The sequence below is a fragment of the Chanodichthys erythropterus genome, chromosome 6, assembly GCF_024489055.1.
Source record: "Chanodichthys erythropterus isolate Z2021 chromosome 6, ASM2448905v1, whole genome shotgun sequence".
Classification (NCBI taxonomy): Eukaryota; Metazoa; Chordata; class Actinopteri; order Cypriniformes; family Xenocyprididae; genus Chanodichthys; species Chanodichthys erythropterus.
Window position 1 is genome coordinate 1,794,846 of NC_090226.1, and position 18,748 is coordinate 1,813,593.

General features: G+C 40.4%; 2 protein-coding genes across 2 annotated transcripts; one reads left to right on the top strand and one right to left on the bottom strand.

Annotated features, from left to right (window-relative positions):
* Nucleotides 1-418: 418 nt before the first annotated feature.
* On the bottom strand, nucleotides 419-1,651 carry LOC137021834 (GTPase IMAP family member 3-like). The gene is made up of 2 exons (XM_067388811.1): nucleotides 1,564-1,651; nucleotides 419-1,029 (listed from the first exon to the last, which is right to left on the bottom strand). Exons 1-2 carry the CDS (start codon nucleotides 1,649-1,651, stop codon nucleotides 419-421), a joined length of 699 nt encoding a protein of 232 aa, XP_067244912.1.
* Nucleotides 1,652-12,106: 10,455 nt separating this feature from the next.
* LOC137021835 (NTPase KAP family P-loop domain-containing protein 1-like) lies at nucleotides 12,107-16,553 on the top strand. Its single transcript, XM_067388812.1, has 4 exons — nucleotides 12,107-12,122; nucleotides 12,710-12,844; nucleotides 12,959-14,784; nucleotides 16,356-16,553. Exons 1-4 carry the CDS (start codon nucleotides 12,107-12,109, stop codon nucleotides 16,551-16,553), a joined length of 2,175 nt encoding a protein of 724 aa, XP_067244913.1.
* The last annotated feature ends 2,195 nt before the right edge of the window (nucleotides 16,554-18,748 follow it).

An 18,748-nucleotide genomic window follows, 5' to 3' on the forward strand; every position in this document is an offset into this window, starting at 1 on the left:
AATGACTGAACATGATACACAAATTAATTTGTATAAACTCCTACAATTTAGCTAGCAACACCAAAGTCGAGTTATTGATTCACAACTGATAAAATGTACACATTGAATGCAATGCAAGTCGTTTTGGGTAAAAGCATCTGAGAAATGCGTAAACATGTAATTTCAAACATAAAAAAATAACTAAATTTTTTGAAGCATCATCAAGTGCTCATCAACACACAGTCCATCTTCAATTTTTTTTTTTTTTTAAAAAGCTACACTTTTAAAAACAACTTCAGTTTTGTTAATAATAAGATTTGTATTTTGAACTTCAAATTAGTTTTGTAGACAAATATTAATCATGTCAAAATGTTCATGAGAAACATAAATCCAGTCAAATGTATTCAAACATTTAACTATTACTGCACATTTCTATGAATTACTTACTTGATTCTTTCAGCAGTTTTCTTTTGTCCTGCAACCTTTTTTGTCTAGCTTTTGCTTCATTTTCGTTTTCATCTCTCTTTCTCTTTATCTCCAGTAGCATGTCATCATGTGTTTCAAAATGCTTGTCACTGTTTGTTGCTACAACATCATCAATCTTACCAAGCAGTTCTTTGACTCCAACACTTTTGTTTTTGAAATCAAAGATGTGATATCTTTTTCCACATCTCTGTATGATCTGCTGCAGATCTTGATTCTTTATGTGCTGCTCAATGTTTCTGTCCTTCAGTGAATCGGCTCGTGTGAAGAGCACTATAGTGTGTCTCCAGATCCTCTCACCAAACAGACTAAAGTGCTTCTCAATGCTGAGTCTGTTTTCTTCAGTGAAAGGCAAACTGAGGTTAATGACCAGCAGAAACACATGAGGTCCCGGTGGACACTTGAAGACACTGCAAACCAGCTCCTGTTTGACGACCTCTGGTGAATCCTGCAAACCAAATATCTGCCACCAGCATGGAGTGTTAATCAGAGTGATCTTCCTTCCATTCACGTCACCGTCATTTCTCACAGACTTCACAAAATGTCTGTCAGATGCAACTTCATCACCTAAAAGCCTGTTTATCACAGAGGCTTTATCATATTTTCTGCAACCCCAGAACAACAACTCTTAGTTCTGTCAGAAAAAAAAAACATGAGGAAATCCAAAAGATAAATAAATTAAAAGAATATTTTTAATAATACTAATTTAATATAATTTAATAATTTTAATAATTTTACAAACCATTTAAATATCCATATGTGACTTGAAATCCAGTTAAATCTGATTTTTGGAAACATGTCTACAGTAAATCAGATTAGATTTCAAGTTTTTTTTTTCTGTCTTTGTTTATCCAATGTGTACATAATGTTATACACAAATTATCTACAAAAGTGTCTATGTCACAGACACGTCAGGTTCCACGTCACTCCCTTACCCGCGCACTCAATCACCGGAATTCTAATCACCGCCACCTGAAGCTCATCACCACAGTCATCAGTCACACTATAAGAACCCCACACTCACACACACACATTGTCCGGTCTCGTTCGTGATACTACCTGTGGTACACTTACCTCAAGGACTCTCAAAGTGATACTTACCTGTCTTCATCATCTCCTTCGTCTCCATTGTCTCCAGTACTCCTCGTGTTCCTACCTGCTTGTGTGTGTGAGTGTTCCAGTCAGCCATCTCCAGCGTCTCCTTCCACCATCACCGGCAACACAAAGAATAAGGACAGTATTACCTCTCATTCACCTCCAAGACCTTCATTATCACCATTCACTTACCTGTTTGCTCTGCTGATTGTCTCAATAAACAACCCAACTGCTTTTATCTCTGCTTCCGGTGTCTCTGTTGTAACAGAAGACCGGACCATAACAGCCATACATCAGCATGAGCTACCATGACCCATTTCAAGAGCTCGTGGACGCATTGCGCCGAGCACTCACCCCTCAACCACAGTCACCGTCGCCAGGACCCCTCACCGCTGCCACTTCCGCATCCACTGTCACCGCTGCTTCACCTGTTTACACCGCCAGTCCCATGGCCAAACCAGCGCCCTACTCAGGATCGGCAGAGGATTGCAGCGGATTCCTTCTTCAGTGCGAGTTGGTCCTGGAGATGCAGCCGCACCTCTATCCCACCGAAACGGCGAAGATAGCGTTCATAATCTCCCAACTGCAAGGTAAGGCCCTTCAATGGGCGGATTCCCTCTGGACTCAAAAAGGCTCAGTCGTAAAATCCTATCCAGCGTTCATCTCCCACTTCAGAGAAGTCTTCGGAAGACCTTTGGCTGATTCTTCTACTGGTGAGAAACTGTACAATTTAAAACAAGGAAACCAGACTGTTAACGGTTATGCCTTGCAGTTCAGAACGCTCGCCGCAACCAGCGGCTGGAATGAACAAGCCCTCATCACCACCTTTCGACAAGGTTTGGAGCCTAATGTGCGGTTGCATCTCGCTGCATACGAGGACTCCATGGGACTCGAACAATTCATCCAACTCGCCATCCGTGTGGGTTCTCGTATGCAGTCGTGTCTCCTTGAGCACCAGGGCCAACCACTGACCACCACCCTCCTCCGTCGGTCCGAACCCGTCAGCTCTCCAGAACCAGCCACCGAACCCATGCAAGTGGATAACTCACGTTTGTCTCCAGCAGAAAGGCGGAGAAGGCTGACCCTGAATCTTTGCTTGTACTGTGGATCCCCTGGGCATGTCATCTCCACATGCCCAACCCGTCCTCCTCGACCTGTGGTGAGTGCTATCATTCCTTCAATCCAAAAGATGAAACCACTCACTACTATCGTAAACCTTACTGCTGCTAATGCTTCCGTTCCAGTGGTGGCGCTCCTCGATTCAGGGTCAGCAGGAAACTTCATCTCCGGCGCCCTCTGTCGACACCTCGGGCTCAAGACCTCGCCTTCTCCGATTAACTACCAGGTCCACTCCATCACGGGCAAACCCCTAAGCCGAAAGATGGTTCGTCGCGTTACTGGTCCCCTTCTACTGCAAGTGGGTATCTTCCACTCTGAGACCATCCATCTGCTGGTTCTGGAGGAATCCACCGCTGACGTGGTTCTAGGGCGCCCGTGGTTGGAACTCTACAATCCCACCATCTCCTGGCGCACGGGCGAAGTCCTGAAGTGGGGCGACTACTGCTTCTCCAGCTGTTTCCCAGAACTTCCTGTTCCAAGATCTCCTCTCTCCAAGAATATCTCCGTGAACGCTACCTCCATCGAAAGTCCTGTGGAAAAACGCTCCGTCGATGTTCCACCCGACTACGCCCCCTTCAGTGACGTCTTCTGCCCGCAACGCGCCTCCAAGCTTCCTCCACACCGGCCATGGGACTGCGCCATCGATCTGTTACCGGGTGAGCCAGTGCCTAGGGGACGCATTTACCCCCTATCTGTACCGGAGGAGAAGGCCATGGAGGAATATATTAAAGAGGCCCTTAACCAAGGATACATCCGCCCGTCTACTTCCCCTGCTGCTTCAAGCTTCTTCTTCGTGGCCAAGAAGGACGGAGGCTTGCGGCCCTGTATCGATTATCGCTCACTGAACAAGATTACCGTGAAATTCAGGTATCCACTTCCCCTCGTCCCAGCGGCCCTGGAACATCTCCGCGGTGCCACTGTGTTCACCAAGCTGGACCTCCGCAGCGCGTATAACCTCATCCGGATACGCGAGGGGGACGAGTGGAAGCCTTCGTCACGCCCACCGGCCACTATGAATATCTTGTGATGCCGTATGGTCTGGTCAACGCCCCCTCCGTATTCCAGGATTTCATCCATGAGGTGCTCCGGGAGTTCCTCCACAAGTTCGTTCTGGTGTATATTGATGACATCCTCATCTACTCCCGGAGCTTGGCCGAACATCGCCACCATGTTGCGGAGGTCCTCAAACGCTTACGGCAGTTCCAACTCTTCCTAAAAGCAGAGAAGTGTTCCTTCCATCAGTCCTCTGTCCACTTCCTGGGATATGTGATTGACCACAGTGGCATCAGGATGGACGAGGGGAAGGTTTCCGCCATCCAGAACTGGCCAACTCCCACTACCATTAAAGAACTCCAACGTTTCCTCGGCTTCTCCAATTTCTACCGTCGCTTCATCAAATTACAGCACCATCGTCAGCCCACTCACCAACCTGCTCCGTAAACAGCCCAAGTCTCTGTCCTGGTCCCAGCCTGCCACAGAAGCTTTTGAGACCCTCAAGAAAGCCTTCACCACCGCTCCCCTCCTCGTCCACCCCAATCCAGAGTTACCATTCGTCGTGGAGGTGGACGCCTCCACCACCGGAGTGGGAGCGGTCCTCTCACAGCAGCAGGGGAATCCAAGTAGGCTCCATCCATGCGCCTTCTTCTCCCGCAAGCTCAACCCGGCGGAGGTAAACTACGACATTGGGGACCGTGAACTCCTGGCTGTCAAGCTCGCCCTTGAGGAGTGGAGGCATTGGTTGGAGGGAGCTAACCACCCTTTCCAAGTTCTTACTGACCATAAAAACCTTGAGTATCTGAAAGCCGCCAAACGACTCAACCCACGTCAAGCCAGATGGGCAATGTTCTTCTCAAGATTTAACTTCGCCATATCATACCGCCCCGGGTCGAAGAACCTCAAGGCCGATGCTCTCTCACGTCTCCACGCTCCCGAGGAGAAGAATGATGACCCTGAAACTATCCTGCCCGAGTCTCTCTTCATGAGCCCCATCGAATGGTCGGAAGAGACCTTACCCTCCTCCAATGCCTCCTCACGCACTCCGCCGGGTTGTCCCCAAGGCTTGCGTTACATCACCAGGACACGACGCACTCCACTCCTGCACTCCGTTCACTCATCACTTGGCACTGGTCACCCGGGGGTCAATGAGACCCTCTCGCTGCTCAAACAGCGCTTCTGGTGGCCAAACATGGCCAGCGACGTCAGAAGGTACGTGCAGGGCTGCAGGGAGTGCACCATCTCCAAGAGCCCACGCCATCTTCCTACCGGCAAGCTCAATCCTCTGCCCGTTCCTGAGAGACCCTGGTCACACCTGGGAGTAGACTTCGTTACCGACCTCCCTGAATCTGATGGTCACACCTGTATTCTGGTAGTCGTAGACCGTTTCTCCAAAGCCTGCCGTCTGATCCCCCTGGAAGGTCTACCCACTGCCATGGCCACAGCGGAATTAATGTTCAACCATGTCTTCCGTCATTATGGAATCCCCGAAGTCATAGTCTCTGATAGAGGACCTCAATTTATCTCTCAAGTCTGGAAGGCGTTCTTCTCCCTCCTGGGTGTGACCGTCAGCCTATCGTCTGGATACCATCCTCAGTCGAACGGGCAGACGGAACGGAAGATCCAGGAGATTGGGCGCTTCCTGCGTACCTTCTGTCATGGCCACCAGGACTCCTGGAACCAGTACCTGGGCTGGGCCGAGTACGCCCAGAATTCCCTCCGTCAAGCTACTACAGGATTAACACCTTTCCAATGCGTGCTCGGCTTCCAGCCCCCACTGTTCCCCTGGGACGGGGAACCCTCCAACGTGCCAGCAGTCGACTACTGGTTCCGGGAGAGCGAGAGGGTATGGGACTCAGCTCATCACCAGCTGCAGAGAGCCCTGCGCAGGCGCAAGATGACAGCCGACCTTCGGCGCTCCCACGCTCCTAACTACCAACCGGGGCAGAAGGTCTGGCTGTCCACCAGAGACCTCAGGATGCGCCTGCCCTGCAAGAAGCTGAGTCCCCGCTTCATTGGCCCATTCATCATCCTCCGACAGATCAACCCCGTCACCTACCGGTTACAACTTCCTGCACAATATAAAAGAATTCATCCAACCTTCCATGTGTCACTCCTAAAACCTCACCACCCTTCTGTTCTTCCTTCCACAGAACCTGACGTGGCAGCCGTCGAGCCCCCCCTTCCACTCATCCTGGACGATGGGACTGCCTACGAGGTTCGAGAGATCCTGGACTCCCGGCGCCGTGGTGGTCTTTTAGAATATCTGGTGGATTGGGAAGGCTACGGTCCCGAAGAACGCTCATGGGTCCCTAAGAATGATATCCTTGATCCTACTCTGTTACAGACTTTCCACACCAACCACCCGGACAGACCTGCCCCACGACCTCGAGGACGACCACCACGACGTCGGGGTCCTCGGCCCTCAGGAGCGGGCCGTGGGAGGGGGGGTACTGTCACAGACACGTCAGGTTCCACGTCACTCCCTTACCCGCGCACTCAATCACCGGAATTCTAATCACCGCCACCTGAAGCTCATCACCACAGTCATCAGTCACACTATAAGAACCCCACACTCACACACACACATTGTCCGGTCTCGTTCGTGATACTACCTGTGGTACACTTACCTCAAGGACTCTCAAAGTGATACTTACCTGTCTTCATCATCTCCTTCGTCTCCATTGTCTCCAGTACTCCTCGTGTTCCTACCTGCTTGTGTGTGTGAGTGTTCCAGTCAGCCATCTCCAGCGTCTCCTTCCACCATCACCGGCAACACAAAGAATAAGGACAGTATTACCTCTCATTCACCTCCAAGACCTTCATTATCACCATTCACTTACCTGTTTGCTCTGCTGATTGTCTCAAACAACCCAACTGCTTTTATCTCTGCTTCCGGTGTCTCTGTTGTAACAGTCTACAGTGTCTTATTGTTAAAGTGTTTTAATTTAACCATCATCATGCTAAACCATAACATTTTCTGATACCATCTGAGTGAAAATCATAAAATAAATGCTCTGGAAGCATGCCTAACTCTGTACATTAAACATTTAGGTTTGTCCACAGATATAGGGTATAACAAGATAAAGGACTAAAGTTCAGAAAGAAAGAAATAAGTAAAAAGTTTGTTTTTTTTTCCAGTTTTTGTATATAGAATGTATTTAGAATAAGGAAATGATAAATCACAATAAATTGCCCAATAAATTTACCTTGTTACATCTATGTTGCCCTTCTTTTTTGTTATCCAACACTCAAAAAAAAAAAAAAAAAAAAAGATTTTTTGATGCTGTTCAGTTTATTTAAACAATTTATTTTGATTCAACACCATTGTATCAGGTTTCTGGTTTAAATGTGATCGATTCATGTTAAATTGACTTGAAACGATTACTCTTTGACTTAATTTGATGTTTTCATATTAAAATAACATGTTTCAATCAAGTAAACCCAACCAGGACTCAATCAAACAGGATTTTCACTTCCCATCATGCTTTGCAAAGAGGCTGAACTAGGAGTGTAAATGTTGAAATAAAGTGTTATTTTAAGCAGTTTTTAGGAAGATGAGAAAATGGAAAGACATTTTAATGTTTACTGTTCTATTATGTTGGTATTTAAAAGTTTCTGTTAATTAATAGTTTTAGGGTTACCATTGTGGTGAAGTGTTGCACTTGTGCTTGGGTTGAGGACCTGCTAACAAACTTTCAAATTGCTTTAATAAGAAAGTAATCACTGTGGTAGTGCTCTGGGTTGAAACTCCCAAAAGCTTTGTAAGCCTATGTTGATTTTAAAACCATTGCCATCAATGAACTTATGTACAATTAAGGCTTTACAATGTTTTTGGTTAAGGCAATTTGGGATGAATCCAGTATCACATTTCTAACACAGAACATCACAAAAGTTATGTAAATCACAAAATTAAACAAGAAGAATTAATTGTAAAAATCAATGTATATGAAAACTATTTATTTATTATTTATTTTCCAAAACATTGCAAATTAGTTGGGCTGACACTATTAAATTAAGCTCTGCCCAACCATAGTAAATAAGTTGAATCAACCTTAATAAATTAAGTTGACCCAAAGTAAGTACATTAAATTGGAATAACAGAATTGCATAATGCTGAAATAAAGCAACTTAATCATGTGGAAATCCTTTCTGTGATTTTTTTATGTTCGTTCAAAGAGTTTTTTTTTTTTGAGTGAAACAAGAACTTTAAGACCTGAAAGGTCTTATAGACTGATAGAAATAACTTCAGCTTGACATTCTCAGAAATGAAGTGAGTTTCAACTGGAGACCTGTATCTTTCCCTTTGTAAAACTGGAATATCAAGTGTCTAGTTTTGTTTAGACCATGTGATTTACAGGAAGATGAACAACACTTGGCATGAACAAAACATGACAAACATAACAAAGAGTGTCATCATTGTGTTTCAAAATGCTTGACAATATTTCTAAAACTCAGACACCAAGATCAAACCAGCAGATATCTGAAATTAAAAGAATTAAATATTAAATAATAAGAAATCATATTTTTCTTTTTTATTGCTGTTGAATAGAATAAACTACAAGAGAAGACCCTCATCAACTTTACAGCTATGAATTTACAGGGAAATTCATTAGTTTGAACCAATAACTGGCTGTTAGAAGCTGATAATTGTTAATTATGGCTCTTTTTGAAGATTAATCCAATGATCATTATCTAAACATTATTTGCGGGAACATATACAATACAGATAAAGGCCTTATCTTCCTCATTAGCAGCTTTTAACCTTTTTTTATTTTAACAAATACAAAACAAAATAAATTGCCCGACACACATCGAGGATAAACACAAAAGTATACATAAAATAACAACAAGGCATTGTACTATGTGCAAAAATGTGCAACAGGACCAACAAAGAACAAGGAAAAAACAAGACAAATAAAAGCTCTGGAGACATTATATCATACCAAACTTCAGAATATCACAGATTGAGGCATTTATACTGTCCAAATATGGTGTCCAAATGCAAATAAAATTATCAGTTGTAGAGTGAATAAAACATGTTAGAAGTTCCAGAGGAATAATTTCTCTAATAACTGAATGCCATCCCTTAATAGAGGGAGGTTTATCAATGATCCACAACATTAGTAAATTCTTCATGGCAGCAAAAGTTAACAGGCTAAAAAGACGTCTTTTATGCTTATTTGAAATAAGCTTACATGGAAAACCCAGGAGAAGAGACAAAGGGTCAGGATCCAAGGCCAAACCTAAGATGTTATTCAACTGAGCTACGATTCTGGACCAGTAGGTCTGGATCAGATGACAATCCCATACACAGTGAATATAATCTCCTATGTCAGATTTACATTTGGGGCAGAATGGTGAGTGAGCTGGATTGTATTTGTGTCTTAAATGAGGCGTAATATGTATTCTGTGGAGGATCCTAAGCTGAGTGGCTCTTGCTCTATTGCAGACTGAGAGCCTATTGGCTAGAGACCAAACCATCTCCCATTCATATCCACCCCAAGCTCTGTTTCCCAGGTTAATCTGAGGCGCGAGGTGTTATCTGTACCATATGAGCACAAAGCTTTATAGAAAAAGGAAATTAACTTTTGTGTAGGAGGGTTTAAAAGTATCTTCTCAATTACTGAAAGTGAATATTTGGAAGTAAGTGTAGTATTTCTAAATATATAATCTCTTATTTGCAAAAATCTAAAAAAATGTTGCCTAGGTAAGTTATATTTTGAGGTTATAATATCGAAGGACAATAGTGATCCCTCCTCAAATAAGTCACCTATTCTACATATACCATAAGCAGGCCAAAGGTCGAAACCAGAGTCCATAGTACTTGGCAAGAACTCTGGATTGTTTAGGATTGGCAAAAGAGGAGAGGTTGTGTCGATCCTATCTTCCAATCTTTGAATAGCACGCCATGCTTTGAGAGTATTACGTACTAAAGGACTATCACACATACAGTAGCTCTCCTCATCTTAGAATTACGGACAAATAATAAAAAGTTTTGTAAAGGGCATTTGGACTGTGAAGATTCAAGATCAAGCCAGACTGATTTAGGATCTTCATTAAGCCATTCAACAATGAATCGAAGCTGGCAAGCCAACTGGTACAGTTTGAAATTTGGGAGATCCAAACCGCCCTTTGCACTAGGGCACTGAAGTTTTGATAATTTTAACCTGGGTTTTCTTTTGCTCCAGATAAATGAACTTAACCACCCATTCAACTCTTTTATGACCTTATTAGACAGTAAAATAGGAATCATCTGCATTGGATATAGTAAACGAGGTAGGACATTCATCTTTATCAAGGCAACCCGTCCCAGCCAAGACAGAGGGAGAGTCATCCACCTGGTCAACTCATCTCTAATCTTTTCAAGCACTGGTGTAAAATTGGCTTTGTACAAATTCCTAAAAATAGGGGTTATATTAATACCTAAATAAATAAAACCATCCTCGGAATATTTAAAAGGAAAGGAGGAAGGTTGATTCATGGACTTCTCATTCCCTATAATTAAGGCAACAGATTTAGAAAAATAAATTCCTGAATGAGGTCAACAACCGCTGGCACAGAACTCTTGGGGTCCGAAAGAAAAAGTAACACGTCATCTGCGTATAGGGAGATTTTGTGCCGCCTACCTCCCAGAGACACCCCAGACACAGCTGCACTCCCCCTTATCCTCTGAGCAAATGGCTCCATTGCCATTGCAAAGAACAATGGAGAGAGGGGGCAACCTTGCCTAGTACCTCGAGATAAAGAAAAATGATCAGATCTGTGACCATTGGTAATGACCGCGGAAAGGGGATCCTTATAGAGCAGTGGTCACCAACCTTTTTAAGCCCAAGATCCCTGACCTCGACCTTTATGAAAGACAAGATCTACTTGATAGAAAAAGACAGCCCAGATTGTATTTAGTATTTTTTTCGTGGCCAATTTAGATTCTGATTTATTTATTTTTACAAGCAAATTGGCCGAAATGAAGTAAAAGAAATGTAATGTATTTTTGCACTTATATTTCTGTTGTTTTCGCGAGCTACTGGAACAGTGATAAAGAGCGACCACTGCTATAGAGTATTCGCACCCACTTAATGAAATATTCCCCAAGGCCAAATTTTTCCATTGTGTAAAACAGATACGGCCACTCCACAAGAATCGAAAGCTTTTTCCGCATCCAGGGACAAAATAATAGAGCTAGTACTGAGGTTATGGGAAAGCTCAATAATGTTTAAAAGCCTCCTGACATTATGGGAGGAGCTTCTACCTTTAATAAACCCCGTCTGGTCTTCATGAATAATAGATGGCAGAACCTTTTCCAATCTTAGCGCTAAAATTTTAGATAACAATTTTAAATCTGAATTAAGTAAAGCAATAGGCCTATAGGAGCCACAATTTTCTGGGTCCTTGCCCTTTTTTAAAATAAGAGAAATATTTGCCTCGCGAAGCGAGGGGGGCAACCTGTCACTCAAAAATGAATGATTAAGCATAGCTAAAAAAGGTGGAACACAAACTGTTAAAGAGGTATGTTTTATGTACATTAAAATATTTTATATTTATAAGGTAATACTTTATACATGTATATAATACATTACTGTCAGCCAGTGGTGGTTCTGGACCACAGTAATTTGGGAGGGGGCACACTTTAACAATTATCTTAAAGGTATATTTCAGCAAAAAAATAAAATTCTGTCATAATTTACTCACCCTCAATGTTCCAAATATGATTTTCTTCTGTTGAACATAAAAGATAAGACATTTCTCATGTTTTTTTTTTTTTTCATTTTTTTTTCATCCATACTATGGAAGTCAATGGGCACCGAAACATTTTTGTTACAAAAATTCTTCAAAACATCTACTTTTATGTTTAGAAAAGAAAAAGAAACTTATACAGGAACAACATGAGGGTGAGTAAATTACAGAATTTTAACCTTAACCCTTTAATATTTTCAGGATTATTGAAGTCATTTTTAACTGGATCATGTATCACTCTGCAATCTCTACCTGTGAACTAAAATGATTTCAAGTTCATTTATTTATTTGACAAGTGATCTTGTATTGTAGTGTGATAATGGGCACTTGGGCAGTAATGACATAACACATGTTTAATTTCTGGGCATCTGTAAACTTGGCACATACTATAACACAAAACAAATTGATAAAAAAAAAAAAAATCGAACCTGCATTCGTGAACGATCACTACTCAGGTTCTTCATGTGGATTCGCTTCGCTGCATTGGTCGTTGAGTAATTTCATCTTCTTTGTAAAAAGATATCGTGGCACAAAACATTAGCCTACTCTTTTCATCACCACAGCAAAAAATGCATATTGGCATATATTCGCTATATTCTCTGGTATGCTTGTCATTTCTTGTAATGTAATTGATCTGTATTTCGGTTTCATTTTCAGGAACATTACAGAACAAAAGATTTTGTGTTTTGTGACAGAACCGATGGCAATCGAAAAGGGTACGCAATACATAATACAAAAGGAATTGCAAACTCAATATTCAAGCATAACTGAGAATTATTTAGAGAACTTTACAAACAAACAATTCAGCCATTGATAAGGATAAAAATGATTTTTAAAAAAAACAAACAATAGCTACAGCAATATGCTAGTGGTACAAAAACAATGACTAAATGCTTCAACTTCAGCTTTACAGCACTATCTGAGAGTCCCCCCACCTATTATTAACATTTAATCCATTATTCTTATTCAGTTTTAATAAAACGAGGACTTTGCCCTTTCAGATAAACCCAATTGTCTTCTGCACATTTATTGCACTGTGTTTAGTCATTGGTCTTATTTACAATTATGTGACCTGCTTCACCCATGTGTCAACACCATTGTTATGCTCATGCTTGAAAACAAATAGACTTCACCATGAAAACAAATAATGGCCAACAAATAGGTTAGGAGTAATTATTCCTTGTAATAGTAAAGGCATACATCTATGTGTTTTAGTAAAGATAACACAAATATGTTATGAAAGCTCAAAATTAGTTACAGAAAAATATAAATGACAGTGTTTTTAACTTTGTTTCATTTGTAGTGACATACTTTCCCTTTGATAATGTGTATGCTTATGCATTATCAAAAACCCTCACAAAGGTTTCTTCCCCTGTGACGGTGGGTCTGTATTCAGAATGTCACAACAGGATCAATATGGTGCTCGAGAACATTGAGGGTAAGTGTGGATACTTTTTTCAAACAACTTAAAATGTCTGACCCTACAAATCCTCCCAGATGTCCTCCAAGTCTTGGAAATTTTGATGATTCTGCCTTTATCTCCTAATTGCAGTGCATATGAATAAAGAGGCAAAAAGTAGAGCGGAGAAGTACACCCAAGAACCAAAGCCTCGCTCAATTATAGCATCTATTTCTAACAAGCTCTCTCTGATTTGGCGGCTCCTCTTCTACCAGCCTGTGTGGACAAAGCAGAACCAGAACACGAAGAACATTCGATTTCTGTTTGTGAGGTTCAGTGCATGGCATTTTGCAGGCAGCGACCTGCTTTGGGCTGCACTGGTAATGCAGTTGTGCACGGCTCTTCAGAACAGCTTTGGTAAGCTCCATCTGGGCCTTTTCCGGATCGTCCAACACAACGAAAAGAAAGATGCAGGGAAGAAGAAGATTGAGGACATTACAGAGAACTGGAGGTCCAAAATGTTGGGCTGCATCCCCATTTGGGTATTAATACTGATAGGATTACCTGTTTCACTCATTGTTCTGGTTCCTCTGATCATATATGGATTTCCTTATCTTTTGACCCTTCTTGGTGGTCCTTCAAATGTGACGTCAAGTGGGTATGGTGTGCTGGAAGGTGTTGCCATCGCTTTACTTGGTGTCCCTGCATTTGGAGTTCTACGATTCATATTTTTGTTGTTGAAGAACCTCCTCTTCAACCAGGACCTTAAGATTAGACAAGGGCTGGACAACAAGAAGGTAAGTCAGCAGCTGGGACTAATGCATGAAGTTCGTAAGGAGATGAGACTGCTGTGCTGCTTCATCTACTTCATGGAGATCTTTGAAAGGAAGAGGATCAGGGTGGTGTTGGAGATCACCAACTTGGATCGTTGCACACCGATGAAAATTGTAGGTGTTTTGGATGCCATCAACATTCTCCTATCTGATGAAGAGAGTCCCTTCATTTCTGTGCTGGCTGTTGATCCAGAAGTCCTGGTTAGGCAGGTCCAACAGGCAGAAGACTGTCTTAGCAAAAGAGACTCGGCATATGACTTTCTAGATCGTATAATCACACTGCCCTTTACCATACCTCCATTATCTGATGCATCAAAGTCCAGGGTCTTTAAAAACATTGTACTTGGTCAGTCTGAGAACCCTGAAGACATTCCTCCTGAAGAGACTGTAGAATATGCTTCAGGACATCCCAGGACATCGTTTTCTGCTGAAGATGAATATTCTGTACTTTACAGTACTGAAGAAGTTTTTATTAATATCCCTTTGATTTCAAAAACGAGAAACTTTGAAACCTTTGCTGCAGAAGAACTTAATCTAAACAAAGTGGACACTTTAATCGAGTCTGCATTTTCTTGCATCTTCTCAAGAGATAAAAGCAAACTTCAGTCATATATATCTGGTGACACCATGTCAATGAGACGAGTGATTAACTCAATTCGAGTAACTATTATGATTATAGAGATCCAGAAATTGGAGCCTCCCCCTCCAGAGAAAATAGCAGCCTGGGTGGTTTTAGTGGACCGCTGGCCTTGCAGATTAAGTTGGATTATTCAATGTGTTGAAGATGACCAACAAAGTGCAAAGATAGATGAATCATTCTGTGCTGCTTATAATACCAAGACACTATGGGAAGTGTTCAATTACAACAGTCTGGAGCTCTGCATCATTGGATATGAGGTGGAGAACTTTCTGGAAAACGATGGAGACCCTGAGCTGTTTGAGACTTTCCTTAGGAAAGACTTTGTGTTCACTGTAGAGGAGTTGGAAATGTTTAAGTTTTGCACAGTGAACTTAAATTACTCTATGAAGAATGAGCTGACCAGGGTTCGTGGGAGCCACAGACTGAAGAAAGCAGGGAGGAATGCTTTCCAGTCCCTATCATCACGAACTGTGATGAACATGAAAACTGAAGATATTTGTCAAGAGGTTTGTAAGAAAAAAGTCAGTTCTGACATAGCACCCTTTACATTATATATATGTATAATCAAATGTGTGGGGTTGGTAAGGTTTGTTATAATGATTGTTTAATGAAAGTCTCTTATTTTGCTTTAAATTTTAATATATTTTTTAAAAATTGAATTTAATGGAAAAGCCATTACTCCAGTTTTCTGTGTCACAAGATCCCTCAGAAATCATTTTAATGTGCCGATTTAGTGCTTGAAATTTTTTTATACAATTATACCCCTAACTTTGAACAATAAAAGGATATATATCATTCTTTATTTAACCAGGTTAAAAACTCTTTGAGATTAAAATCTCTTTTACAAGAGTGACCTGGCCAAGAAGGCAGCAACAATAATATAAACGTACAAATACACATCAAAAACAAAAAAGCACAATCAAGGATCACAACAGTTAAACACTAACTCTTACTTTAAATCTGTTACTAGTTAATCTCATTTAGCTTAAAGATATTTTGTAAATTATTCCAAGCAGTAGAAGCCTTATATTTAAAGTCTTTTTTTTTTCCTAGCTCTGTTCAAACTTGAGGAACTTTAAGATATAACAAATTGTTTGAACGAAGATTGTAGCAGACTTTTGCATTAGAAAAGCTGAGAGACAAATAAGATGGAGCTAAAGCACAAATAGACTTATAAATAAAACAATAGCAATTAAAAGTTATTTGAGTATGGCAACTCAGCCTTATCATATAAAGTGCAATGATGTGCTTGAAAGATATAACCTGTATTAAAATGTAAAGCACTATGATAAACGGTATCGGTATCAAGTTTTTCTAAGTAATGCACTGGGGCATTCATATAAATCAGATCTCTGTAATCCAACAGTGGTAAAAAAATACCAAATATTTCCTTGCACTAAAAGAAAATAAAGATCTGTTTCTGAAATAAAAACCCAATTTAAGCTTAAGTTTATAAAGTAGTTGTTAATTAAATTTTTGTTTATAGAATGTGTTGAACAGTGTGGGTGTGTGTGTGTATATATATATATATATATATATAAATAATACACACACACACACACACACACAGCCCTCTTTAAGTTTTGGGACAGTAAACAGTAAAGACATAATTGCTCTGTTAGCTGTGGTGCCAAGACATCTATAAATATGATTACAATATTAATAAGGGGCAGAAGTACAGAATGTCAGATTGTATTACTGACGGTTCCAACACAAAATGTTTTGAAGCACTTTTAGAGTTTCATCCCTCTGCCTAATGTGAGCATAAGAATTGGAACAGTTTAACTTAAAGCAAATGCTGAAGTGTAAAAGCTAATATTTAATTGTAAATCCCTTGCAAGTAATCACAGGAGCAAGTCTGTGACCCATAGACATCACCAGACTGTTGGTTTCACACTTTGAAATGCTTCTCCAGGCATTTCATACAGCCATTGCAACGGTTGCTTGTTTTAGGGAGTTTCTGCCTTTAGTCTCCTCTTCAGCTGCTGAAATGTTTGTTCAATAGGATTTAAATCTAGAGATTGACTTCCAAATTGATATGGTCTTTTATATAAATATGTGCTTTGTTTCCTTTTAGCTGAAAAATCTAAGCTTCCCAGAGAAATACCTTAAAACGGTAAGGAAACATTTTATAGATGGCAGAACAATCCTCTTCGGTGACCCTAAAGAGCTCAGGAAAGTCCTGCAAATGACTCTGGGAGAATGGACAGCTTTTAAAATTCATTTCCTAGGGGTCATGACTCCAAGCATGGCAAAAACTCAAGACGAACCCTGAAGTGGTCATATGCCCATCCGGCGTTGGCCAGTAAGCAGTACAGCTGACCTTGAGGTTTGCATCCTGTGTATGCATTCAGTGGACTAAGATTGCTTTTGTTTTTTGATTGTTTTTATTCTCTTTCTCCATCTATTTGTGTATTAAGAAAAAAAACGTCCTTGCTATGAGCATTTTACTGAAGAAACTGTGACTTGACACAGCACTTACTATTATACTCAAGTTGATTTGATTGCTTCTACTGGAGAAAAGCGTCTGCTAAATGACTAAATGTAAATGTACACCAGTAAATCTGACTATACTAATGACTAATGATGATACTTAAAAATAGAGCTTTGTTATGCAGAAAACTCTTTCCGTATTCAAACAAATCACATTTGTATGCATTAATTTTAATGAGAAAAGTATGTTTTATTTGGCTTAACTATTAAGATTTTGCAATGACTCTATGAAACTATTCCTGAATGTAATTTCTGTATGAATACAAATTTAAAAAAACAAAGGCACTTATTCCCACACATCCATCACTGAGACCCCATAATAATATCACCATTCATCAGGTTAATACTGTCTGACCAACAATACGATCTGTGAAGAAAAAGCTAATGTAATCACACAAGGCTTTGGACCTTATAGCTCCAAAGTTTGTGTTTGGTAAATTATAAGGTTTCTGAACTGTATTGCAAAACTAATAACTGTTTTTAAACTGGTTTCCTGAACACTCCACCAGTCTGCCATTGGTCAAACAAACAGATAGTCCCGCCTCAAGCTCATGCTATTGGTTTAGCCAATGTCACTGCAAATAGTTTTTACTGTATTACATGTTTAATTTTTTTTAATAAAAAAATATTAAAATGAGACATAAGGCTCATAAGGAGCCTAAAATAGAACAGCATGGCATATTTTGACAAATATCTCAGGGTTCATTGTACTAGGTTCATGTAGCATTTTCCTATTCAGGCTGTTGTTGTGTTCTGCAGGGGCCGTTAAACACAATGTGCATTTGCATCAAAAAAAACTTGTGAAAAATGATCACAGCAGAGTAGTAATGTCTGTATATGATCATATAGTTTTAACAAAGACGCTGTTCAGATTGCATTATTTCTTGAAGAACAATGATGGAGAGCAGGTCATTCAAACGAAATGTGATGCAAACAATGGACAATATATCAATATTTAATGGATTTAACGCTTTTGTGTGAAAGAATATAAAGCAATTATTGCGATTATTGAATGAGTTTGTATTTGGGGATTTATGAGTTAAGAAAAGAAAGAGTTCTAATGGATTTGGGGTTGTTTTCATTCCAGTCAGAAAGGGAGAAAGACTTTCCCTTTTTCTTTTACTGGATTTTGTTTTTCTTTTTTGGTTGAGAACATTAGACTTTGTGACTTGAGCTTGATTATGATCCTACATTTCTCAGATAGCCACTGGAGGGCGTCACATGTACTCTTCAAAACTGCTTCAGTTCAGTCCTCATATCTCTCTTATTGCTTGAATAATGAGCAGAAAGTGTTTCCAAATTCTGTGACCAAAGACACACTGGTGTTTCTCAAAGCTGTGCTCTAGAGTAAAAGGCAAAGATTAAAAAAATAAATGAATGTCTAGTAAAATTACATAATTCCCTGGTGGACGCACTGAAAACCAGCTCGTTTCTCAAATGATCAGACTGGAGTGTGAACAACAGTGACTGATGTCGATTCATTCACTTCTCTTCAAACTAAATGTCTGTTAATGAAATCCTGTCCGATGTCTTGTCAGCTTTATTTCCAGCTTTCAATTCATTTTGAATTCCATCTGAAATCATCTATTAGTTTTCTTTTAAATGTGTCAGATAACTGAGCACTTCAGACTGATTTAAGCACAAGTTTTTCTTGTTTCTTCTTTCCAAAAATATACTGATTGAGTTTCTTTACCTTTGACCAGCTGTATATTGCTTAATTTTGACCTTCCTTCTTGTACTTTAAAGATTTGCTTGCTCTTCACAGTCCATTTAAAAAAATGCTGGCCTCAGTTTGTGGACACAATAATGTTCGGGAACCTGCAGAGAGAATCTGAATAGTTTCAGGTTAAGAGTTTAAGTTTGTCACTATTTTGTCCTTAACCTAAAAGTGTCTTATAAAGTAAATTACTACCCATGAACACACAAAAAAAGAAAGAAGCTGAGAGAATCCTATTCATATTGAAACTGACAGTCTCC